This window comes from Podarcis gaigeae, assembly GCF_964106915.1.
Source record: "Podarcis gaigeae genome assembly, chromosome: 2".
NCBI classification, from domain to species: Eukaryota; Metazoa; Chordata; class Lepidosauria; order Squamata; family Lacertidae; genus Podarcis; species Podarcis gaigeae.
This window is the reverse complement of record NC_139679.1, coordinates 80,713,127-80,739,068: the sequence shown is the minus strand read 5'-3', so window position 1 is coordinate 80,739,068 and position 25,942 is coordinate 80,713,127. Positions and strand designations below refer to the sequence as shown.

Here is a 25,942-nt window from a genome sequence, read left to right as displayed (position 1 = left end):
TGTCTTCGGACAGCGCTGGCCCCTGGCCTCTTGAGTGAGATGGGCGCACAACCCCAGAGTTTGGCAAGACTGGCCCGTACGGGCAGGGGTACCTTTACCTTTACCTAATACACTGGCAGAGCTGGCACCCTCCCCACCTCTTGCCACTGCCTTACAGATTAGGCAAGTGGAAGAGAGTTTATCCTTAAGCAAGTTACAACAGAAGAGATGGGGAAACCAGACGCTGTTGGCCTGCAACCCTCATCACCTCTGACCATTTAGATTCCTCACTGACGGCAGCCTAAGCATCTTGCACTGCCCGAAAGGCTAACAAATTTAAAGCTGCATCTCTTCACTGCACTTCTGAGTAAACATGCACGGTGCCCTGGTCAAGGCTCCACGAGACTCCTCGGCTGCTTCTAACTCCTCCTCAGCACAGCCGGCTGCCAGCAGACTTTGTCAGAGTGAGACCAGAGCGGCGGCAGCTATCAATTCTGGCGCCTGCAGACTTGAGAGGAAGGTGGGCGGGTTTTAGCTCCGAGGAAGGACGCAGAGAGAACGGGCGAGAAGGCAGTACGTGACTCGCCGGCCAGTCCTCGTTCCCTCCGAGTGGGCAAAGCCGAGGGCGCTCTCCCATTGGGAGAGGGCGGAGCAGGGGCCAAGGAATTTGAGCACCAACCAGGTAGGGTAGGCTGACACAGGAGCCCGCACTCCTCCAATCAGAAGACACGATCTTGCCCTAGGGCGGGGACACGGGCTGCGTGCTCCAATGACAGCGGGCAAGCGTGGGTGACGGACGGGTCACGCTCCTTCCCTTAACTCGGCACACGCCGCGGGGGCGGAGTTCTTCCATTCTTCCGAGGTGGGGGGGGGGGCGGCGTCATGAGTCTTTTTTCCCGTGATCCACTGCGGGGAAAGGCGGTAGCGCTGCTGCAGGAGCAGCACCATCGACGGCGGTTCTTCCATCCGGGTCTTGGGTGGCGCTGGGTCATCCTTCTGCAGGTACCGGTGTGTGTGTGTGAGAGAGATGGGGGAATAAGGGAGGGAGCGCTGAGGGAAGAAGCAGCAGCGGTCTTTCCACTGAGGGAGCCGGCGCTGTTCTCGTGCGCGCGGGAGAGGGAAGAGCCCCTCAGGTTACCCCCGAGCTCCCCGCTGCGGAGGAGTGGGACAGAACCTCCGCTTTCCCTCTCCGCGTTCCAGTCACAGATCCTCTCCGCCTCCTCCTTCCCCGTCAGCTTCTCTAGCCCGCTTCCCCGCTCTCTTCCATTCTCTCTCCCCCTCCACCCCTCCCATTGCCGCCGCGCCTTCCCTGACAAACCTGAGGCTCCGGGAAACCCCGCCCACTAAGCGACCGCCGATTGGCTGCTCGGCGGTCACCCTCGGTTGCTGTTGGCCGAGGGCGCTTGGCTTGTAAGTGTCGCGTCACTTCCCGTAGCAAGTTCGCGGTGGGCAAGAGAGAGAGAGAGAGAGGCCTTGGCTTGTGTGAGGGCGGGATGGAAGGGAAGAGTGGGTGGGGCGCGAGGTGATGCTGCGGCGGGGACTCCCGAGTAAGCTGGGGGAAAGCCCCGCCCCGTCTCTCTCCCTCTCGGCACCCCTTTTTCCCGCCTACTGCCGGCCGAAAACCGTCGCTGCTTCCTTCTCGCGCTCATCCTCCTGCGCGCCCCCCCTCGCCGCTTCAACGTTCCCTCCCTCCCTCCCATTGGCTGGAACGTTGGGCCCCGAGAGCCCCTAGGCGAAGAAAGGTCTGCGAGGCGGGCGCCCCCCCCCCCCGGGGACATTCTACGGTGGACGGGAGGGAGGAGCAGGAGGTGGGCTGTTTCTTGGCAAGCGGCTCCCTTACCACGAGGCGCGCCGCCTCTTCTTCCCGCGCGTTCTCCTCCCTTCCTTGTGCCTGGCATCGCAGGCTGAGGGCAAGGATCGTGCGCCCGCGGCTTACCTCCGAGTAAACCGCCGTCCTAGGGCCTCAGTAGCTCTTCCTTCGGCATCAAATGCCCGTTCTGAGACTGGCAGCAGAGTAGGGCGGGACTGCGGGGTGGTCTCCTGCATGTCCTTGGGGGCTGGAAGGCTGCATTAACTTTGTATGTGTGTGTATGTACCGGTATGTATGTTAACTTTGGAAATCGGGGAAGGTGAGTGGCTTTCCTATGCTGCGGCCGCTGACTCTCTTTGTTTTACCACCGAGTTGCTGATGGTTAGGAGGGAGAAAGGGTAGGACGGTTTTGGAATGTGGCACCTCTAGCACAGCTTAATCCTCAAATTCCCAATTTTAGATAGTGGCTTATGGCAGTTGTTAGAGCTACATGTTCCAAAGCTTCAGACCTCTTCCCGATATGGGGCGGATGTGTTTCGTCCCCTGCAATTCTGCTGCTGGGCTGCATTCCGTGTTATATCCCGTTTGTGGGTAGGTAGAAAGGTTGCAAAGCGACTCATTTGCTTTCTCTGGCAAAACATCAATTGCATTGGTAGGAAAATATGACCATATAGATTGACAGTCTGTAATAATATCTGCTTCTTTACAGTTGAGGAAGGAGAAACATTAGCCTCAGATGTGGTGGCTGGACTTGGCATTGAAGATGATAAAGGAAAGTACTTGGAAACCATTTTATGGGGTTTGTAAATCCTTGGGGGTAGTTGGTTTGTTAAGCAGTTTGCTGAACTTCTCCAGCTGTCTTGTGTGTGGGAAGTCAGAATGCACAAAGTTTCAGGAGAAGGGAAGGAAGCTCAGAGATGATAGACTTCAGGAAACAACTGCCTTCTGGGATACTTGAATAAACATACTGTAGATTGTTAGAAGCAATTTATTTCTTTAGAATTTGATTTATATTTACATTTCATTGATGGACATTAATCAGATGAAAGTGTAATCTGTGCGTAACGTTAGGTCAGATAAAATTGAGTTTATGAATGGCATTGATAAACAGTATAGAGGAGCTAGTGATATATCTTTTATATACTTGATGCATTTTGTAGTACAGTCCTCTGCCAACCTGATGTTCTCCATCTGTTCCAACTGTTTCAGCTATAACTCATTGTCCCTGACTAATGAGTGTGCTGTTTGGGGGCAATGTACATTGAGAGTCCAAAAAATCTTGAAGGACACTGGGCTGGGGAAGGCTGCTGTAGTGCTACACTGCAGTAAAATTTGTATTTTGCTAATCTGCAAGTGCTGATCTATGTAAACGTAACAAAATTGGCTTTGATGCTGGAGACGTTCATTCAGTTTTAGAACTTGCAAAACTTAATATAGGGTGCTTGAGACAATTCCATCTCTGACTAAGTAGGGTTGGAACTGATAAGAAGCTAAACCAAAGACTGGAGAATAAAGTTTGTATAGCAGCTTTCACAGTAGTAGTTGGGTCATTAAATTATGTGTGTTTCAAGAAATAATAAACTAGTGCAAAGCAGGGTAAAACTTTGCAAGGCAAACTAGGGCCAAATGGTTACTTTTGATTTTAACGTGAATTAATGTGAGTTGGGTTTAGTCCAGACTTTGGGCAACTGCCTCAGAACTCATAGATTATGACACCAGTGTTGCATCCACTGTTTCTAACAGCCTGGTTCTTACTGCTGTTAAATTTCTTGGAGAAACACATTAGAGTATTGTGGGAAATCCAAATGGTGAGTGTTTCACAGCCACTTTAGATTATTCCACTGCTACTGCCAGTAAACCTGTTTTGGGTGTGTCTCCATTGGTATACTTCCCCCATCTTCTTCCTAGGGCATGTGGGGATGGCAGTAGGCTTTTTTAGGTCTTAGCAGATCAGTGCCTCTTCTCATCTGCCCTGTGAACACTCCCTCATTTTCCTTTCTGCCTTTAGAGTACTGACAGTGGAGGCCTAATATTGATAGTCCTCTCCATAACAGCTAGGATGGGACTTTTATTCTGGGAATGGGCCTCCCTCTCCACCTGCAGAAGGTGACTTGAAAATTTTTATTGCTATCCACACAAAAATACAGAATTGCTTTAAATATTTTAGGTACTATTATTTGAGTCATCATCAAGGCCCAGTGCTTCGATTTCTGTGCATGTCTAATGAGAACAATTTAAGAAAATGCACAAGAAATTGTAGATGTTTTAATTAAAAGCAGTTGTTCAGTAAGGAGATGTGACTGAATCACACTTTAAATTAATCATTTTAAAAGTCAATTTAACTGCATATGATAAATGATTCCAATTATTTTTGTTCCGAGTACTATTTATATGGAGTAGGCTTTTAGAGTTTTAGATATTGCTGTGATATAATGCTCTAGAAATTTTAAAATTTTAAAGTGTATGTTATATTTCCTTGCTTTGAGGGTAGTGGGTTGCCTCTGTTTCTTCTGTGAATGGAAGAACTCCTTACATTAGTGCAAAGGATGAATATCCAAAGAAGGCTCCCAAAGAAGAAAGGAGGTAATTTTTGTTGAGTCTTTGTAACCTCGCACCACCTCTTCCACTGTTACAGAAGCTCTCTGAAAACTAGAATTTCGGAGAGGAGAAGGAATAGTAAAAAATCATTTTGCCCCCTCATCTTCCAGTGGGTGTATCCTTTGGATAGAGTTCCACTAATGGGAACTCTGGATTCAAGCCATTATAACTAATAAAACCCCCACAAATAAGATAGCAACATCATTCTATTCTCAGCAGTAAAGAGAAATTAAACCAAATTATACCTTCTTTTTGTGCTGGTATGATTCAGCCATTAGAAAAATGTGGGATGATATTTCCTAATAGCCTATCCCTGACTACATTGAACCGAAACCGGTTTCCTCCGAAGCCTTCCTTGGTATGTCATGAAGAGCTTCATATAGCAATCAGATTTTTTTTTTTATATTCAAAAGCTGACTACATCAGAGATTTTTGGCTTCTTCCAGTAAAGGAGTAAGAATGTTATTGAGTTCCAAAAATAGGAAACTAAAAAAACAACAACTGTTGCATTTAATTACATTCCAAAAGTCACTTGTCAAATTCTTTGAGTATAGGCAGTATTGATTTCTCAACTGCATCTTCCTTTAGAATAAGCTGGAGGATTGATTTTCTGCACTACATGTATAATATTATGACACTTACCATATAGTTGATGTTTATATTTTTTTGGAATGTTTTTCATTAACCTTTCTTCCTCCTTTCAGGTTTGAGTGGGGAACAGGAAGAAGAATATTGTATTGTAGCTCCTTTGCTTGAACATTTACAGTCTACTGAATCTTGCTATCCAGAGAAGTGTCTACGGTTTAACCATTCTTTTATCCATCAGCTATTTGTTGTGTGTGTTAAAAAGTATTTAAATGACTTGACCTATTAGAAGCATTCAGGTAAACTTGTTCTTTTTAAGAACATAATCAACATACCTCAAGTGAAGATACCTGCGCTGTGGGATGAGGTAGTAGGTTGTATAGTTTTTAGGGTCATACCCACCACTGGGAGATAACTATACAGTCTACTGTCTTTCCTAAAGAGGCAGACCATCATCAGTGATATCTGTATGGCTTTGTTACTGGCTATGCAATTACAACTGGGAGGCTATAATGATGGCTAATCGGACACATTTGTCAAGGAAATGTGGACTCAAAGAGTTGGATCCTGAGGAACATGAATGGAAAGAAGCTTGTGGAAAGGGACTTCTATCATCTCCTCACCATCTGTTCCTCCTTAGAGTTAGGGAGCCTTCCGAAAGGTGTGGACTATAATGTGGGGAGCAGACCTGAATTGGCCAGAGGTACCTTGTGCAAAGTGTGCCTTTATCCAATGATTTTGTTTTTCTTTCTCTGAGCCAGGGCTAATAGGCAAAGTTGAGGCATCTTTCTCAGGAGGCAGCCCCCACCTCATTCTCCCAAGCTAGTCTGCTGCCCTAGGCAAAATAAAGGAAACGGTTCCAGCAACAATACTTGAAGTAAGATGTGCCTGCCAGTCCAGCTGGATCTTTATATGAAATGGAACTGTATCATCATTTGTCTAGGGCAGCAAATTGTATTGGGCTGGCCCACTGATGCCCTATTCCGCACTGTTTAGGATATCCTTCCAGAAAGGCTTTTTGTGAAGCACAGGTGAGAGAAGATGAAAGATGTCCCCATCTGCAAGTAAGTCTCAGGATCCAGTCCGTGGGCAGGTAGACTCAGAACAAATTAACTGGAAATAGAACCCTTCTAAATCTATTTCTCTTATCAGGTTGAGGTAGTAGATTGTATAGTTGTAGGGCAGTTATTTTGCCCTCTTCAGGAGATAACTATACAATCTATTGCCTTCCTTGAGGAGTAAAAATTCGGCAGTGTTTTTGCTGAGTTTACCAGCAACCTTGGTGGGACCTCTCTTAATGGAAAATAAATGCAATGATTTGCACAGAAGATCTGTAACTAAATGCAACTCTATTTTTCAGCATTAATTTGATCGTTTCAGGTATCTGCATCTTGAAAATATGTGCCACTTGGTTTGATCTGAGTTGGATTAAAAAAAACAAGTGTTTTGTTTAAGTTTAATTGGGAGGATATTAAGTGTGTATACTATTAATGATATAACAAAGAACTAACAGTGAATGGCTTTGTACTTACGTAGCAAGTGGTTCACCTTCTATAGTAACTGAACACATACATTTGTGATACAACATCTTACCATATGTTATATAAAGTTTGTATTTCACTACAGCTAATCTTTTTCTTTTCTTTTTTGAAGGATTGCTGAAGAAGTGGTGGGTTCCTAGGAAGAGGTAGTAGGTTGCATAGTTTTAGGGCAGTGGTTTTGCCCACAAGGAGTTAACTATACAACCTGCTGCCTTTCTTAGGGCTTTAATATTACAACAGGATGATATTGGCTCAGTTTTAAATCTTCTTCCACTAGGTCGTGGTTTAAGGTTTGGAAGACTGGCTAGAAAAGTTTTGTTCACTGAGTAAGCCAAAAAATGTGGGGAAACCTTGAGCTGCCTTTTAGCCTACAGAATGTATCCTTGGCTTTTTTGCTAAGAGAATTCTATGGTACAAAGTATTCCATCCAAACTGAGTAGAAAAGAGAATGGTGTAAACTCTTAAGGCTCCAAAGTGTCATATGTTTAAGAAGTACTTAAGTAAACTAGGCTGCTCAATAAACTGCTTTGTAGTAGTACATTCTGTTTCCTGTCTTATGTTGCCTTTCTCCAACACCCCAGTAGATAAAACTGAAAAATGAGATTTTAATGAACGGTATTATCTAACTGTAGAGTTCACATGTTTCCAATTTTTGAACATAGCATTTTGGTAAGAGTCTGTGTAATTCTCCTTGAAGCAGCTGTTCCACATAAGCTGTGCTGGTCTTACTAGGGCCTTAGAAATTGTGTGGTCCTACCCCCACATTTAGGAGTTCTCACATGTCTGCATTGTTTAGCTGTGAAACCAACTTTGAATGAGGGTTTTGTCCAATGCTGCACCTATGGAGTTTTGCTCAGGCAATTGGAGATCCCTTGCTCTCCTGCTGCACTCTCAAAATCTCATCTGGAGCAGATTGAGAGTGTACAAGCACTTCGGTATTTCAAATTTCAGCAGTGCCCTGTGCCAGGCCAAAATTTGGCGCCCCACCTCTAGCCTTCAGTTCTGATCAATTCACTACTTCATAGTTGCGGTGCCCTGCTAGGCGCCCTTAATCTGCCTCTGATGCAAGGGGGCTGGAGGGAAAGGTTCAGTTTTGCAGAGCAGCAATGTTGGACATGACCTTGAGTGCTTTATCTTAGAAACTGAACTGAGGTGTACGCTATGGTAGATTGGACCCATGTTACTTCCCCCAGCAAAAAAAACTTCAGAAAATATTTACTAATCTGGTCCATTATACACTCACATTATATCTCAGCATTTAATAAAATTACTGCCTTTTTCCAGACTGAGATGGAATTTCATGAAAGTCGTGTATTTTTAAAGAGCAAGGAAAAAGATAACTGACAATCACTTCAATAGTTTGTTGATCTAAAAACATCAAAGCTTGGATTTCACTGCATGCTTTTGTTTTCAAGTGGCATGAAATGTTATAAATCATACTGACATTTTGTCTCTAGATTACACATGGGCTGCATCATGTGATGATGAATTCACTTTAGAGTTAATTGACAGGCAAACAAAACTAACACGACTGTAAAATGAGAGAAACATTAAGTCTTACAAGTTAAAGGAGTATGCTCTTAAGATGTCTCCATTTCCAGCCACCACACCAACAATGCTCACATCATCACAAGCCACACTTCTAAAGCCACTAGAAGAGGAAAAAATATATAGCTCACAGTACTTGGCACAATCTAGTACTTACATTTAACTACTTTGACATATTGAAACAAACTCGTTCTGTTTTAGTACGAGAAGTTAAATTGCACGTTTTTGAGATTTTGCAGTGGGATTTTTATGTTTTCCTGCTAAGCATAGCCCCAGTTTTGCCCTGTTTCAAAGCTGAGTCACTACAATATTTTTAAAACCTGAGTAGTAGGTTAATTCTGTGTTCATTACAACAGAATTGGTTTATCCCTTGGCTGTAAGCTTCACTGCTTGCAAAGATTAAATTGGGGGATGAGGAAAGCCATGGATGGCACAGGTAAAAAACAGTGCACATAGCTTTTATCTACCCCTCATGGTCCTAAATGGGGGAAAGGGGATGTTGAATGGGACTTGGTGTCAAGGGGTCCAGTCATAAGGAAATGCAAAGCAATCCCCAGAGCCTTTGTATAATTCACATATCACTGTCTTTAAACCCTGGCCCATAGCTCCTATGATGTAGTATCACTATACTTTAGACTGATTTTCAAAAAAAATAATAATTGAACTGAAGTCTTCCATATAAATACAGTTCAAACTAGCATTTGGGGTCACAGATGTGCTTTTATTCTCAAATCTGCCTTCTACTATAGATGTATTTAGCAAGAAAGTGATAGGTGCTCTGATCTTACATTTGCAAAATGTTTCAAACTTACTTTGACCATCTGTGGGATCCTCCTAGTAAGTGGTAGCGACCATTCAGCAAAGATGATTTGTTGTCATTTTTCCAGGAGTACACACGAAGTGAGAGGTCCATGGATGACGTGACAACGTGAAAAGGATCCTGGTTGGGGATGGGCAGATGCAAATTAAATCCTTTTAGTTAAAGAATATTTAGTCTACAGAACAAATTAATAGTAGTAAGTAATAGTAACTGTATATACCACCCAGATTGATGTAATAGAATTGTGGTGATCTTTGAAAGCCATTAATTCAGTTCCTGACAGAGTGTATAATTTCAGCTCTGGTCCAATTGCTAAAAGAATAGTTTGTTTGCCAAATCCTTTCATAATTGTCTCTCCAATCCGTAGTTGTGCTGGTAATGTGAAGTCTGCAACCTGTCGAGCTTTTGCATAAAAAACATTTTAGCACTGAAATTTCTGCTCTGTTTACTGTGAAGAGTACTGCAACAGTGTTCACCAGTATATTAGTCAGGTCACGATTCTCTGAATTTTGAGCTACATATTGTGTATTGAGAACATCATGCTGATTCAGACCCAAGCTAGCAGTTCTGTCTATTGTGCTGCTATGGACAGGAATGAAAACAGATAGAGAACACTGATTAAGAAAACAAGTTGCCTAAAGAAATAAATTTGTCAATTGGGTATTATCTGCTGAGCTTGACAAAACACCACTATATAAAATTAGGGACATAGGAAGGCCATTGGTCTGTCTAGTTCAATGTTGTCCACACTGGCTGGCAGCATTTCTCCAGATTTTCAGGCAGTTGTCTCTGCCAAACCTATGGTATCTGAAGAAGTGTGCATGCACACGAAAGCTCATACCAAGAACTAACTTAGTTGGTCTTTAAGGTGCTACTGGAAGGATTTTTTTTGTTTTGACTATGGCAGACCAACACGGCTACCTATCTGTAACTGGAACTATGTGGAGAAGTTAGAGACTGAACCTGGACCTTCTACTTCCTACTACAGCACATGCTCTAGTACTGAACTGTCCTTTCCCATGCATTTTGTTATTCAGCTTTGACACAGTGCAGCTAAGTCCCTGCTTTTATGGCTTGCCATGCACAGAAAGACAAAGGCTGAAATCCCTTCCATGTCTATTCAGAAATAAGCCCCATTGAATTTAGTGAGCTTATTTGCACATAAGTGGGTTGGAATTGCAACCAACATTTCAAAACAAATATGCTGTTCCTCTTCACCTATACAAGAAAGGTCCACCTGACAATTCATTTCCTTTTCAATAGCAATTCAGTTCAGGGTGTTTTCTGGATTGCTGCTGAATAAAAGGATAAATTACCTTCTGCTAGACAACAGTTTGAAGAAACATACCTGTAATACTCATTTTATATTTAGATTTCTCAATGTGTATATCTAAGCTCACAATGTGAAAATTTCTCTCTTCATCATGCAGCACAGCTACTCTTGCGGGTTCTGCTGGTAACCAGCAGGTGTCAAGGCACTGACCTCTGATCGGAAGAGGACTAGATAAGAGTTCATCATCTGGAGAATTAGTTGCAGAATGTGTATAAACCACCTGTTACATATACAAAAACAAACATTAACACACAATAGCTGGGATCCAAAGAGCTGCTTATGGTATACTTGGAAAGCCCAAGTGAGATTTTCATTTTGAATTTTATGCAAAAAATTATTTTGAACTTTGAATTACAGAGCTTCATGGCACATCACAAATGGTGTTTGATACTTCCTTCAGGGTTGTATTCCTACAGGCCCTCCAGGTGTCTTGCCACAGGGTTGGGAGGGGGAATTGTGGGTCAAGTCATACAAGGTTCAGCTTCTCCCACTCCCCATCTCTCTGGAGAGGCAGGAAGGGGAAGCTCTGTTAATGGGACATTTTTCTTTTGCCCAAGTAAAGATTGCTCCTTATGTGGCATAGAGATTTGAGTGGAATTTCGTTGATAATAATTGCAAGTTTATGAGAAAAAAAGAAGCCACAAAATAGTGGTAACTTTGCTAGAACCAACTAAATGCCACAACACAGTGAGCAAGTTTTCAAGCTCTCCAGAACTCTTTAGGCTAGATGGGAAGCCTAAGGTGTAACCTCATGGAGAGGGAGAGGGAAGGACACAGATACTAGGCAAAGTGTTGACACACCAAAGTAGTTTACAGTTTGTAACAGTCTTAAGTCTAAAGATGATGGGTTAATTGCATTCAGCATTACAGGTTGTTTCCCTTTTAAATAGCCATGTGGAATGGGAGGAAATTAACACTGCAGCATGCAGGGAAGGAGGAATTTAACCCTTTCTCCTGCGCCACAATCCCAACTGAATCCCCACCACGACCCTGAAGTTGACGTTAAATGGTCCAATGCTGCAGCATAACAGTACCTTTGGTGGTAAAGCATTATCTGTAGGGCGAGCAACTATCCATAGACCATCGGGTGAACAAAGTAATGAATTTATGCCACAGTTTTGGAACAGTTGTGTGGATGAAATTTGGCTTAAATCGGCAGCTGCTAACGTATAGAGTTTACCTCCTTCGGTGCCTACCTAAACCAAGGAAGGAAGCACAGAAAATATAGTTAATGATTCCTTCGCAGTGACATGCAAAAAATTCAACTGTGGATTACCAATTTCTGTTGAGTCACCGATTGCTGGATTTCTTGCAAAAACAAAGGAATAGCTCTAATCCAGCCCTGAGTTGCAACAACTTAAAAAACTACTATTCCACATTTTTAAGCAGGCTTTCGGCAAGCTAACAGGAAGTTTGTTTCAAACTCAGTCGTGCTGCACTTACCGTTAAGAATGGCTTGCTGTTTATTGTGTAGGCAGCCACAGAACATGATGAAGATGATACTGAAAATGTTGCAATCTCTTCCCCTGTCTCTCCATGCCAGAGTTTGATTATCCCGTGACAGTCTATTGTAGCCACCAATTTATCTGAAGGAAACGTGGCAATGTTTTGCAGTCCATTTTCCTGCTGGGGACTTGACCAAATCTGTGTACCCTGTTTAAAAAACACAAAATGATGCCATTCGTGCCTCACTTATTTCCAATTCTCTATTACCTTCAGACCATTTGATTTAACACATCTGTGCTATGCATGGCATGCAGTCCTAACCCCATTCACCCAAGACCAAGGCCAGATATGCTTGAAACCTTTAAAGCACACCCCCTCCACCTGAGAATTCTGGGAATTGTAGTTTACTTCTACATACCCATACTTCCAAGCACCCTCAAACTCAACTCTCAGGATTCTCTGTGTGTGGAGCAGGGGGTACTTTAACAGTCTGGTGTGTATGTTGCCTAAGACCCAACTAATACAGATTTCTCTGATGGTGTATTTTCAAGTATGTTCTATACGCCAACTTTTTTTGGTGTGGAGTAGGTAAGAAAAAAAGGAAACGAACACATGCTATAGAAAAGTTTGTGTATTTGTTGCTTGCTTTCACCTTTACCTTGTTGAAACATGTTCACTTGATTTATGTGCACATCAGAACATAATGAGTCAGTCTCCTTCATTGTATTTCAAAGTCCTGATGTGCAGCCAAAAATATTCTAACAGAATTCATTTCAAATAATTGGATGCTTCCTTAGTATCAGACTTTAGTCCTCCATATTGCCATCAAGGTCATGCCAACAGTCTTTTAAAAAATGCCATGTCAATTTCTGGAATTTTAGTTTTCTTCCTTTCTACTTTCATTGGGCTGCACCCAGTTTTGTCCTCCTGTGAACAGAAGGGCTTCTTCCAGGAAAGGGGTTGAGATTCAGCAGAGGGGGCTCCCACTGGAGGACAGGAAGTTGCCACTGGAGGACAGGAAGTTGCCATTTTCAACCATACTCCCCCCCCCCCGCCTCCTGCACTCCTAGAAGTCATGGGCATAGCCAGGGGGTACAGGTAATCAAGGAAATAAATAGAAATATTTAACTAAATGACGAATTGTGTCACAGATAACTCGATTCTGCCCCCTTAAAATAAATCCTGGCTATGTCCGTGCTAGAAATGCTTTTCCTGACTGCAGGTTCCCTTTTAGCCCTTTCTCCAGCAGGATAATCCATTTTCCACCCACCTCTTTTTAAATATCTCAAAGCCACTACTTTAAAACAGCAACTGCCTTGAAAGATGGCAGATAAATGTCATAACTAAACAAACAAAGAAACAAAAACAAACAATTTGAGCTGCCTGGGCTTTCCTTCCTTTTCCTCTTTGAAGTAATTCTGAATATAAGTGTGATCACCCCTTGGCACCAATCAGAAATATTTTCCTTTCTTTTTAAAATCCACCATTCATCTTTCACATGTTCTTTTGTCCTACCTCTTGGACGTTCCATGCCCTGACTGTGCCATCAGAAGAAGTGGTACACACAACAGACTTGACATTTCCTGTTGCAAATGTGTGCTCGTTCTCTGATAGGTAAACCATACCAGTTATCGTTCCTATAACAACATGAACAGAATTTTAAAAAACTGAGCATAATTTCATTAAGAAAACAACCATCAATCTGGTGGGTTTTCTGATACTGCAGATGCGTGGCATATTATAAATCTGCAATAAACACTCAACAAAATTTTATTTATTTAAAATCTTATAAACACACACATACATGCATGTATATCTCTATACCACTTTATATTTTTTAAGAAAAACCCCTCAAAGCATGCATTAAATATATACTCCAAAACAGTGGGGGGGGGGGGAAATAAAACAATGCAATATATAATAAAAGCAACATAAAACAAGATCATTAAAATTCAGTATAGTTTCCACAATTTACAGCAAACAGTATCAATTGACAAATATCAATAATCTAGAAATGACTGGATGAACAAAAAGGACTTCAGTATATGCCAAAAATGTAAACACTGTTGCCTAATCTTCAATTACAAAAGCGTTCAGGCACATGCAATATACCAAACAGAAACATTGGTCTATCACATAACTCTAAAATAGCACCCTGAGAATAAAATATACTATTCAAATGCACTATTCAATTTATTTCTCCCCAAATAAAAAGACAAGCTGTATATCATAATTATTTTAGTATACAGTACCATCATTATTCCATTCAGTGATATATTTTCATAACTGCTTCATTAAACTCAAGTATTTCCGATTTCAGCAGTGAAAAGGGATTTATTTTAAATACTTGCTCCATATGCACATCACAAAGAGGGACCATGTTTTTTGTCCAAATCTTCCCCCCACCCATTTCACCTCCCCTGTCAAATTAGTAAGGTTAGGCATCATTACTGCATATCAAATCTTTTTCACCCACTCCATTATGGTAGTTATTTTCAATGAATATAAAAATAAGTAGAGAGGGAGTGATGTGGGTTTCCTGTTCCAGGAAATTAAATTATGAGTTTTTACCCATCTTGGCCTACCTGTATGTCCTCTCATCGCTTTACATGTGTAGTCAACTGAAGGCCGTCCAGATATCTTTTTATGCTCAAGATTAGAGCGGTGTAGATAGTACTTTTTCCATGTCTGCATTCCTGGGATCACTGAGATATTGCAGAAGGCCCATTGTCTCAGACACATATTTCTATAAATTTAAAGAGTGGCAGATTTATCTTGAAATTTTAAAATCCTTCCTCCAGAGCAGTTTCACTGAATGAGGCAGAAATGAATGACACCCATCATCTGCCGTCCTTAGATAAAAAGCAATTGGCTACAAAGTCTTCAGCTGGATTTCATTCATTTACATATGTTTACAATGTACGGCATTGCAAAAATCTGCTCCTTCCTCTCCATCGCCTCATCTAAAATTCTGATTCCAGCCTTCCTCATTTTTAGCTTTCCTACATCCTCTTCAGTCCTTTCTCCTCAATACAGAATTCTGCTGCCAAATAATTTATCTCTTTCATATCTAGCACAAACTCTTGTCTGCAAGTTTAATGCAGTGGCAGAGAACCTCAGGTCTGGGGTCAAATGCAGCCCTCCAAGCCTCCCCAGACCCACCCCTGTTCCCAAGCCCTCACTGACCCTGCTATGTATCTTGTCCTTCCTCCGCCCAACCTATGTTTTCTGTAGCTATGTACACACTATACATTTAAAGCACATTTTAAGCATATCCCCATCCCAAGAATCATGGCTGTAGCTTTGGGAGGGGCAAGCTATAGTTTCCAAGATTGAAGTGTGGGGGGGGGGGGGGACTTCCGGTCGGCGCCAGCGTTTAATGGCGGTCTTAGCCTCAAGCTCCGAGGCAAGACTGCTCCGCAAGTTCGGGTCTGACCCGCTACGGCGAGCGGGGGACCCCTAAAATCACGGGCGCTGAAGCCTGTGAGCAAGGAGATTCGTTGGGCACATTTGCGCCCCCCGGTACTGTGAAAGAGCCTTTTTAAAGGCTCCGGAGCGGCATCGGGAGTGAGCGCGGTGCTGAGAATCGCTACCCAGCCCGCGGAGCGAAGCCGCGTCGCCATTAACGGAGAGCGCCGATTCCTTCCTGAAATTACAGATGGACAGCAACACCCGTAAGAACAAGAAATAAAAGTTTAACGGGACACTAAATTTGGATCTGGCTGAAAGCGGGCAAGGCATAAATTAAGGAAGTCTGCCTCCCGGAACTGCATGACTAACTAAGCAACGAAAAAGAAAGCTGCATTTAAATGAAAATCCCCTTTTACATTGTTAAACCTGACATCGAAAGTGGACCTCCCCCCCCCCCCCCGGGCAGGAGAAGGGGGGAAGAAAAAATGGGACTTTGTGGACCTGCCTTAATTTAGTTTGGATGGAAACCTCGTACTGTCGACCCCCCTGGCCAAGACTGCCTGATTAACGCGTGCCTGAAAGTGATCTGTCAAACAGATTGTGGATACAAAGTAGGACTTTATTTGACAGAAAGTAACGGCTTTAGTGGATTTAAAAATTGTAAAAATTGCAACACCTCTGACTGAGACAAAGTAAGGGTCCAGGCTGACTTTTGGAACTTTTCATTGTTGCATGCTATATGCTCCTTTGTGGTTTATTTCCATTTGGATACAATTTACTCCCTCTAGAGGACAAAAGGGACACAGTTGCATTAAGGAAGAAATAGTGGGATTTTCCACTTGTAAACTTTTCCTGTGAGAACGACCTTGGCTATGAGCAATCTAGTGGAGGAAATATCAACAAGATCCAAAACAAAACAAGCACAAAAGAAAAGAGGCTCCACGTCAGGACTACCAGCTGCACAGGAAAAAATAACAACAGCTTCAATGGAATCTATGACACAGGCACTACTTAAAATAAATCAATCTTTGGAGGCACTGACAAAGCAATCTACGGACAACTCTAAGAAACTGACGGAATTGACAACAAGACTGGATTTGAACACAACGACAATTTCATCTAATACTGACTCTATAAATAGGTTAATCCAGGAAAGCACGGAAACAAGGAGAATTGCTGAGTGCGCCAAAAGTACTGCTGAGGAGACAAAGGAAAAATTTGTGCCAATTGAAAAAAAAGTGAGTGAACATGATGCAACTTTAGCCTTAATGGAACTGGAGAGAAAAGGAAAAAATCTGAAGTTAAGATTGGTTCCTGAGGAAGAAGAGGACAACCTTAGGGAATTCCTCACAGAGAACTTTCATGAATTTTGGCTTGATGATTTGGAAGGAGAGGAAGATTTTGTGATAACTACAGCCTTCCGGCTAGGCAGGAGACAAGGTAAGAAGCCAAGGGATTGTCTAATTACACTACGATCCAAGGAAGAGAGAGACAAAATATTGAACTTACATTTTCAGAAGGCATTGGTAATAAAAAATTCTCAAATACAGATTTTTAAAGACATCCCTCGATATATCTTGCAAGTGAGAACTTATTTTAAAAATCTTGTCGACCTGCTGAAAGGAAATAACATCCCATTTAGGTGGGAGTTCCCACAAGGATTGTCCTTCAACTTTAAAGGGAAGAAGATCAAGATCAAAACAGTACAGGACAAGGAACACTTTTTGGAGAGATACTTTGAGGATTTACAAAAAGGGACTGTGAGTGTGAGAGAACCAACTGATATTGCAAATCTATCATTTGGACTTAGTCCAGCACCAACTGACGAGGAACAACAGCTTGGTGCAGTCGGTGGAAAAGATACCCATCAATAAAGATGTCTCTGCAACTTCTGAGTTGGAATTGTAATGGTTTGAACCTTCCCCGAAAAAGAAAACAAGTTTTTCATATTCTAAAGAAAGAACAATTGGACTTAATATGTTTGCAAGAAACTCATATTGCCAGGATACACAGGAAGCTTCTGACAAATAGGAGATTGGGACTGGAATTTATCTCATCAGACAAGGTTAAAAAAAGAGGCGTAGTGATCTATGCAAAAGAAAAACTGGCCCCAAAAATGATATTTAAAGATGATCAAGGAAGATATTTGGCAGTTGAAATCCAAATACAAGGAGAAAATTTTTTGATAGTAGGAGTTTATGCGCCTAATGAAGGGAAGGCGGAATTCTTTAAGAAGTTGCATGAGACTTTAGTGGACTTTTTGGACTATAAAATCGTGATGATGGGGGACATGAATGGAGTCATCTCAACAAACATGGACAAAGCACAAAGACTTGTAATATCTAAGGATGGGAGACTACCAAAGACCTTTTTTGAAATGACTGACACCATGGACCTTATAGACATTTGGAGAACAAGGAACCCTCTAGAAAGAGAGGGAACCTTCTTCTCCGAAGCAAAAATGACATGGACTAGAATTGACCAAATTTGGATTTCTAGCAATTTGGCACCAAGAGTTAAAAAAACAGAAATCTGCCCAAAAACCTGCTCCGACCATAATGCTGTAAAGATGGAGATGAAACTAACAGCTGGAACATTCAGATGGAGAATGAATGACACCCTTTTAAGAGATGAAGAAATTTATAAGAAGGCCCAAAAAGCTTTAAAAGATTATTTCGAGATAAATATGAGAACAGAAGTGGAGAAGAGAATAATATGGGACGCAAGTAAGGCCGTGATGCGTGGTTTCCTAATTCAACAGAATTCATTAAAGAGGAAAAAACAAAAGGAGAGGGAAGAAAAAATTCTGGAAAAAATGAAAGAAGGAGAGAAGAAATTGAGATCCAAACCAAAGTCTCAAGAGATATTGAGAGAAATAAAGTATTATCAGATGCAATACATGGAACTGATGAATCAAGAAATAGAATGGAAAATAAAGCAAATGAGACAAAAGACATTTGATTCGGCAGACAAATGCGGGAAACTCCTATCATGGCAATTGAAAAAAAGACAAAAATTGAATACTGTGACATCTCTTGAAGTGGATGGGAAAATTATCACTAGACCGAATGAGATAAGTAACTGTTTCCAAAGCTTTTTCAAGAAATTGTATGCACAAGGGCCAGTAAATGAACAAGAAATAGAAGAATTTGTTGGAAAATATGGATTACCAAGGATTTCAGAACAGAATAAAATGATCCTAAATGAGAAAATTACGGAACAAGAAATAGAGGGTGCCATTCAGAATATGCAATTGGGGAAATCACCAGGACCAGACGGCTTGACTGCGAGATACTACAAAGTGCTGAAGGAATGGTTAATACAACCATTGAAGGAAGTTTGTAACCAAATCTTGGAGGGGAAAAAAGCTCCCGAATTGTGGAAAGAGGCATTTATCTCACTTATACCGAAAACAGAGACTGGGAAAAATCAGGTTAAGAACTACCGCCCTATATCACTATTAAATATGGATTACAAAATTTTTGCAGACATTTTAGCAAAAAGATTCAAGAGAGTATTGTCAGGGGAGATTCATAAGGACCAAACAGGCTTTCTCCCAGGAAGACATATGTCAAATAATGTGAGGAATATTATAGACATTCTGGAGCTATTAGAGGTGGACATCAATAAGAAAGCAGTATTGATTTTTGTGGATGCGGAGAAAGCCTTTGACAACATTTGTTGGAGCTTTATGAAGAAGAATCTCCAAGGGATGGGGGTAGGCCAGGGTTTTGAAAATGGTATAGGTGCAATATATTCTGAACAAAAAGCTAAACTAATTGTGAACAGTGTTGTGATGGACGAAATTTCAATAGAAAAAGGTACACGGCAGGGATGCCCAATATCCCCTCTGCTTTTTATATCTGTCCTGGAGGTTTTGTTGAATATGATTAGAAGGGACCAGCTGGTTAAAGGAATACAGGTCGGAGCAAAACATTATAAATTAAGGGCATTTGCAGATGATCTAGTACTAACATTGCAACAGCCAGACGCTAGTACTAAAAGAGTGTTAGAGTTAATTGAGAGATTTGGTCAAGTGGCAGGATTTAAATTGAATAAGCAAAAAACAAAAGTGCTGGAAAAAAAATTAACAATGGAAGAAAAAGATAGATTTCAGAGTGAAACTGGCTTGGAAATAACGAAAAAAGTGAAATATCTGGGGGTGAACTTAACATCTAAGAATGTGAATCTATTTAAAGATAATTATGAAAAATGCTGGACAGAAGTGAAGAAAGATCTAGACATATGGTCTAGGCTGAGACTTTCCTTGTTAGGCCGGACTGCTGTTATCAAGATGAACGTATTGCCGAGAATGTTGTTTTTATTTCAGACATTACAGATTGTGGACAAAATGGATTGCTTCAAGAGGTGGCAGAAAGATATATCTAAATTTGTCTGGCAGGGCAAAAAGCCCAGAATAAAGTTTAAGATTTTAACAGATGCAAAAGATAGAGGGGGATTTGCCCTGCCAGACCTAAAACTCTATTATGAATCAGCAGCATTTTGCTGGCTGAAGCAATGGCTACTTCTTGAGGACACAGACATTTTGGACCTAGAAGGGTATGACAATAACTTTGGTTGGCATGCTTATCTATGGTATGACAAGGTAAAGGTGCATAAGGGCTTTAAAAACCATATTGTTAGGAAAGCATTGTATAATGTTTGGATACGATATAAAGATTTGTTGGAAAGTAAAACCCCCAGGTGGTTGTCACCAATGGAAGCTAAGGAAGTGAAAAAACTTAACATGGACACCAATTGGTCAAAATATTGTGAAATCTTAGAACAAGATGGTGAAAAGCTTAAACTTAAGAGCTATGATAAGCTAAAGCATAAAGTCCGAGATTGGTTACATTATCATCAGATAAATGAGGTATTTAAGCAAGACAGGAAAGTAGGATTCCAGAAGGAGAGGTCGAAGTTAGAAACAGAATTGTTAGAACCCAATACTAAGAATCTGTCTAGAATGTATAACTTGCTGCTGAAATGGAATACACAGGAAGAAACGGTTAAATCAGCTATGATTAAATGGGCACAGGATATCGGTTATGACATTATGTTTGCTGACTGGGAGCAGTTATGGACCACTGGTATAAAATTTATGGCATGTAGTGCCTTAAAAGAGAATATAATGAAAATGATCTATAGGTGGTACATGACACCAGTCAAGCTTGCAAAGATCTATCATTTGCCCAATAACAAATGCTGGAAATGTAATGAGTCTGAAGGAACCTTTTACCACCTTTGGTGGACCTGCCCAAGGATTAAGGCCTACTGGGAAATGATCTATAATGAACTTAAGAAAGTCCTTAAGTGGACCTTTTCAAAGAAGCCGGAGGCCTTTCTCCTGGGTATGGTTGGCCAACTGGTACCAAAAAAGGATAGGACATTTTTTATGTATGCAACTACAGCGGCAAGAATTCTTCTGGCAAAGTATTGGAAGACGCAAGAACTACCCACTCTGGAAGAATGGCAGATGAAGGTGACTGAATTTATGGGACTGGCGGAGATGACCGGCAGAATCCGTGACCAGAGGAAAGAGACAGTGGAGGAGGACTGGAAAAAATTTAAATTATACCTTAAAAATTGTTGTAAGATCGTGGACTGTTAAGATGTCAGGGGGTAAGAAACAGAGAATTACAGCTGTAAATAATAATGTTAAGAAATTTGAGAGAGATACAAATAGAAAAAAGGACTAAAGGGTTGCTGAAAAATTGCAAAACAAGGATGCAGGGTAAGGGAGGTATGGGGAAGTCACACTTTTTTGTGTTTTGTATATGTCTATTTCTTTTCTTTTTTGTGTGTGTTGTTGTTTTCTTTCTTGTCTTTTGTTGGTTGTGAAAATTAATAAAAATTATTTTTTAAAAAATGAAGTGTGTGTGTGTGCTTTGAATGTGCATGGTGTGTATTACGCATCATTCTCAGCTGTAAGGAAGTTCCTCACATCCATTGCTTGCCACCCTTGTTTTGACTCCCCCCCCCGATCTCTTTCTGTCTTCTAGCCATGTCCGTTGCGATCACCAGAGGGGACTTGGCTATGTTGTCCTTATCGAACTCTGCTGTTCCATGTTCGCGAATGGTGCTGTGTTCTCAGTAATAAGTAAACTGAATGCACCAAACCCAAATATTAAAATAGATAAGAAGTGTACTAACCTCCAAAGAGAAGAGGTCTCTGCAGCTTCATTCCATGTCTAAAACAGAAAAGCAGGCCAGGTTTTAGAGGCAGTTCTTCAAGATTCAGGGGACTGAGTCACATAGCGGAGCGCTTGAGCACAGTGCTTGCATTTTCATTTATTCATTCAGCCATTCAGCCAGTTATTTGTCTTACCTCAAAGTCCCAGGGTGACTTACAATAAAAGTAATAAAGTACCCAACACACCACAGTAACAAGCAATAAATATAAAACACAGCAATGAGGCTTACTGGGCCTCGGATTGCAGTCTTAGGCACGTCTTACTTCAAAATACTAAGTTAGACATTTAAGCGTTTGTACAAAAAAAAAGAGTTCTGCTTTAAGCAATCATAAAAGAGATATTCATTCAGCAGGTGAAGTTTTTCCTGTCATGCAAATACAATGATGGGGAAAACTTTTGTCAGCTTAACGTCTGCTTGTCACACAGGTGGCAAGAGGCCCCGAAGCATCGCTAGGTTGCAATCCTAAAATCTTCCCATTAACATCTGCAGAAACAGAAGCGCCAGAAGGACCATCGCTTGGATCAGCGGCTTTCGCTCTTACTGGCTGCATTGCCAGCACCGCAGAAACATCGAGGGTGGGGTCGGCTTGAAAACAGAAAGCAAAGTTTCCTGGAAGAGCGCAGGCGCAGGCGCCTGTCTTGTTCGGGGGCTTTCCACGGTGGCCAGGGATACTGTTGCGCGCTTTACTTATCCATTGTGTTGCTGCAGGATCTTAAAAGCAAGGGAGGGGGGATTGTACAAGGGGAAGAAGAAGAGGAGGAAGCTGGGGAGAGAAGGCTTGCAGTGATTTGGGACGTCATACATCCATTAAAACAGGAAGATCGCGCTCCACGTATTTGAAGAGGTCGAGAGAAACTTGGAGCAAGCGCGCCTGCTACTGGCGCATTTGGCTTGGACAGGTCGCTAAGGGAAGCCCTCTTTCCCCACTTCCCGCGATCGAAGTGGAGAAAGATGTTCTCTCCACCCGTGGCGCACGGGCGAATTTGGGGGCACTTGCAACCGGCGCTGCAACGCACCTTATTCACTTGGGCTGCTCTGAGTAGATCCGGTGGCTCCAGGTATGAGAACAGGTGGATGATGCAGTCCAGGGTCAGCGTCTCAGCGCTCATTTTCCCTCCGAGATCCCCCGCCACGCACAAGCGGAGTCCGGACGCTCCTCTTCCCACCCCGCCCCTGTCCGGTCAGCCTGCTAGCGAAGGCGGGGCTAGGGCGTCACGTTCAGTCGCTGCTGGCCTGGCGGCTGCTTATCACTACTTAAAAGCAAGCAGGTCTCAAACGCTGCTCCGCTGTTTTTGTCCCTGATCAAGAGGCATTTGTTGATTCTGGGCAAAAGAACCCCTGGCATCCGCGCGCACGCCAAGGAAACAAGAATCAGTTGTTGTTTTTTAAATCCTTGGAATTTATTGTATAGTGAATGTGCAATGTTAATACTCGAGGAGCTTTATCTCCTATATATACACGAGGCCAGCAAGCCCAACGGGCAGGGATAATGGGAATTGTAGCCCAACATTATCCCAGGGTCCCTATGTCTGCTCTACACACTTCTCTGGGAATAAAGCCAATTTTTAAAAAGTGGGACTGTACATCTCATAGAACTCAGAAGCTCCCAGTCTTTTCTAGATCGCGTTGAATCAACTTCCTATGAATGGTTAATTGGAAGCAAGTCTCACTCTGCAGGGGAGAGACTATACAATTCACTGTAACTACCTCGCACAATAATAAAAAAGCTTGAACTTAGTTGGTAATTTAAACCAATCAGAGGTAAATATGTTGATTTGTTCGTTCAGAGGGTTTTACATTCGTAGACATTCTCTGTTCCAGGTATCTTCAACCTTTTCAGACCTAGGTACTATTTTTAATCCAAACACGCATTTGGGGACTTTATTTCTTAATCTTTTACCACGTGTTTGCTCTTGGATCAGGCCGCAGCCCACTAGTGGGCTCCGCCCCAGCAGCTGAAGACGATCGCTCTACACACTATGGAGAACATCATTGTTTGAGACTCTGTCCTGCCACCTGATGCCCCCAAATCTGCCTGATGCAGCACACATTACGTTCTTCTATACAGCTACTACGGCAGTAAACAAAAGGCATGAGATACAATTAATGATGGCCAAAATACCGCACTGCAGGGGTTGAATCAGATGAGCTCTTTGGGATCGTTTCCAACTCTACGATTCTAATACAACAAAGCACCACCATAAAGGACCAAGAAGCAGCTTAGAACCAGCACGGGAGATTTAGCGATCATCTGAACTCTGGACAATGTCCCGAGTAAGCAAGCGGGATCACCCCGCCTCCCCTGCGCTCTTTCGCCCCGCGCGCAGAGAAGCTTGCGAACTGCACCCGGGAACCGGAAGCATCGCAACACAAGCATTGAGGCGGCGCCTCTGCATTTGCGCCTCTCACAGGCTAACAAGTGATTAGCGTCTCTTTCGACTTCTCGAGTCACCGAGGCCCGACGAGCATTCGCCGTGTTCGCAGAGCATCATGGGAAGTGTAGTTCACCGAGATGTTGGGTTCCTACATATGGAATTAAACATTTAGCTCTCGGGGAGCCTTGAGTGTTTGCTTGGGTGCTTCGACGACCTGATCTCCTGATTCTCGGTAGCTTTCAGAGCTAGGTGCCAGTAAGCTATTTTAATATAAGGCATCCCTGGCAATAGAGTTACACATGGAACAATTTTGCACCCCCACCTAGTGCTGTATTTCCACTTAGAACTGACACGTGCCAGTGATTTTTTTGTACGGCTCTATATTTAATTACAGGAAAGAGCCATTGTCTTTTTCCTGAATGGCACGCAATCTGCTAACTTTGGCTACAAATTGACGAGAAAAGTAATATTTTAAAGATTCCCCCCCCCCCCCGTCCAGTTTGGCCCCGGAGGTGGGACACCACACGTGTGTGTAAATTGCTTAGTGGTGGGTCGTTTCAGAGTCACAGATGCTGGACCTTGTCCTTTTTGCCAAACTCCACATTGGAGAACAATTTAATGTTATCAAAGTTATAATTAACTATCGATTTTTTTTTTTAGGTTGCAATATAACCCTGCTCACTAGGGAATAAATTTGACTGAACTTAGTGAGAATTACTCCTGAGTAAACACATGTATGATTGCCCTGTAAAGTATGCAACCCTATTCACTGTATTAAAGGCTATAACATTAAAACCTGTGTTATTTTTTCCCTTTCTGTAGTGATATGTGATGGAAACAGGAACAGAATCAAGGTCTTTTATTGCACTTAGTCATCCTCTTTGTCAGTGTAAGTTTTATTTGAGCTATATTTTTTCAAAGTCTTGAAGGTGTGTCTCAGTCTGAATGTTTTGGGGGGCGGGAATCTGAAAGTTCTTGGCATCCCAGCATAAAGTTTCCTTAAATAACTGCAACTCTCTGGAAGTACCTTAGTGCTTATTGTGTATTTCTAAGCCAGTGCTAGACAATAATAAATGAGGCAAATTACATGCCAGGATGTGTTAGTGATAACTGTTTTCCACTAGAGACAGAAACAGTGAAATTTTCCAGCACAACAGCAGTACTATTTTCCCCTCTCCTCCCTCAGTGAGACAACAGTAAACTCTGCCTGGCACAGACAATCAGCTGCACCCCTGAGAATATTCACTGAATCTGATAACATCCTATTAGTAGCCCTTGAAATGACCCAGCAGCTGAAGTGGGGGAGGTTCACCTAGGGAGGTCTAAGCATTTCACTTAATCTTTTCTTGTCTCTGTGTCCAAAAGGAAATCACATGTGTGGCATGAGCCTGACCCAGAAATTATTGCTGGGTGTAGGATATTTTGTGCAAATAAGGAAGGGCAGGGTCTGTAAGATGAATCACCAAAACAGCCATTATCCTGAGGAAAAACCTTTTGTGGGTGGATTTACGGTGATAAGTGCCCTTACAAGGTAACAGCGTGATCTGTCAACTCCCTTGAACTGCTGGAAAGCCAAAATTCATGTGCTACTGTAGATATTAATGGGAGGGTATTTAAAAGTAGAGCATTTCTCTGGAAACCCTCATAATTCATATAAAGTTAAGAAGTGATTGCTGCTTGGAATTGTGTACAGAAAGCTAAAAGAGTATTTTTAGGACCTTGCACAGAGCAAAAATAAATAAGAGAGGCACTTGCTATAATGGCAGGAAATAAGCTATTACCACTATTTGACTTTTGGCAAAGCAAAGCTGTTGAGAATTCCTGAATGTGCATGATGGTCTTAGATAAGGTCGAATCTCAAGGATGATTTCTCTTCCACCTGCCCCCGCTGAAAGCATGCGTAGGGGAGTCTTAGGAGTGAAGTAACTTAACAACCAAACACTTGCATTTCAAGTTCTTTAAGGCCAAGTCAGGATTTCAAAGCTGAGGCATGCAATAACTGGGAGATAGGCTGGCAGCATTTTGTTGTTGCTTCCCCCCTTTCTACTGCATTAGATAAAATAACAAATATTGCAATTTATGTGAATCCGCAACAGCATTGCAATAATAATGTAAGAACCATTGTGAATATAACAAATACAAAGTAAAAGTCCAACAGAATTAGTCAACTGTAGCTACCATTAATGCAATGATTAATATGAGTAAGATAAGGTAAGACAGGAGGATATATCAGGGTACTACAGCAGTTCTCATAATTTTCATTAAAAATACTGTGTTGAGTCTTGAAAATTAAATTTCATC

General features: G+C 42.1%; 1 protein-coding gene and 1 long non-coding RNA gene across 4 annotated transcripts; one reads left to right on the top strand and one right to left on the bottom strand.

Moving 5' to 3' along the window:
- The first annotated feature begins 112 nt into the window (after positions 1 to 112).
- On the top strand, positions 113 to 7,051 carry LOC310838990. Of its 2 annotated transcripts, XR_014561270.1 has the most exons (4): positions 113 to 981; positions 2,499 to 2,758; positions 4,281 to 4,381; positions 5,099 to 7,051. It is a non-coding gene; the product is annotated as an uncharacterized lncRNA (long non-coding RNA). The 2 variants fall into 2 exon arrangements; XR_014561271.1 differs by having other exon boundaries at positions 4,281 to 7,051.
- An 810-nt stretch (positions 7,052 to 7,861) lies between these two features.
- FBXW12 (F-box and WD repeat domain containing 12) lies at positions 7,862 to 23,632 on the bottom strand. 2 transcript variants are annotated; one of them, XM_083727062.1, is made up of 11 exons: positions 23,564 to 23,630; positions 22,283 to 22,519; positions 21,225 to 21,262; positions 14,246 to 14,406; positions 13,176 to 13,297; positions 11,658 to 11,867; positions 11,249 to 11,410; positions 10,230 to 10,434; positions 9,102 to 9,283; positions 8,874 to 9,001; positions 7,862 to 8,164 (listed from the first exon to the last, which is right to left on the bottom strand). In XM_083727062.1, the coding sequence occupies exons 2-11, from the start codon at positions 22,373 to 22,375 to the stop codon at positions 8,071 to 8,073; spliced, it is 1,395 nt and encodes a 464-aa protein (XP_083583188.1). In that variant the 5' UTR covers positions 22,376 to 22,519; positions 23,564 to 23,630; the 3' UTR covers positions 7,862 to 8,070. The 2 variants fall into 2 exon arrangements, with proteins under 2 accessions (XP_083583188.1, XP_083583187.1); XM_083727061.1 differs by having other exon boundaries at positions 22,283 to 23,632.
- Between the last annotated feature and the right edge of the window lie 2,310 nt (positions 23,633 to 25,942).

Excerpts from the sequence above, each read along its gene's own strand:
- FBXW12 (XM_083727061.1), bottom strand. The coding sequence starts at position 22,375 with ATGAGCGCTGAGACGCTGACCCTGGACTGCATCATCCACCTGTTCTCA. Across the intron at positions 11,868-13,175 it reads GGGCATGGAACGTCCAAGAG|GGTACACAGATTTGGTCAAG; the intron begins GTAGGACAAAAG and ends TTTTTTAAACAG. Across the intron at positions 9,284-10,229 it reads ATATAAAATGAGTATTACAG|CTCGACAGGTTGCAGACTTC; the intron begins GTATGTTTCTTC and ends TTTATGCAAAAG.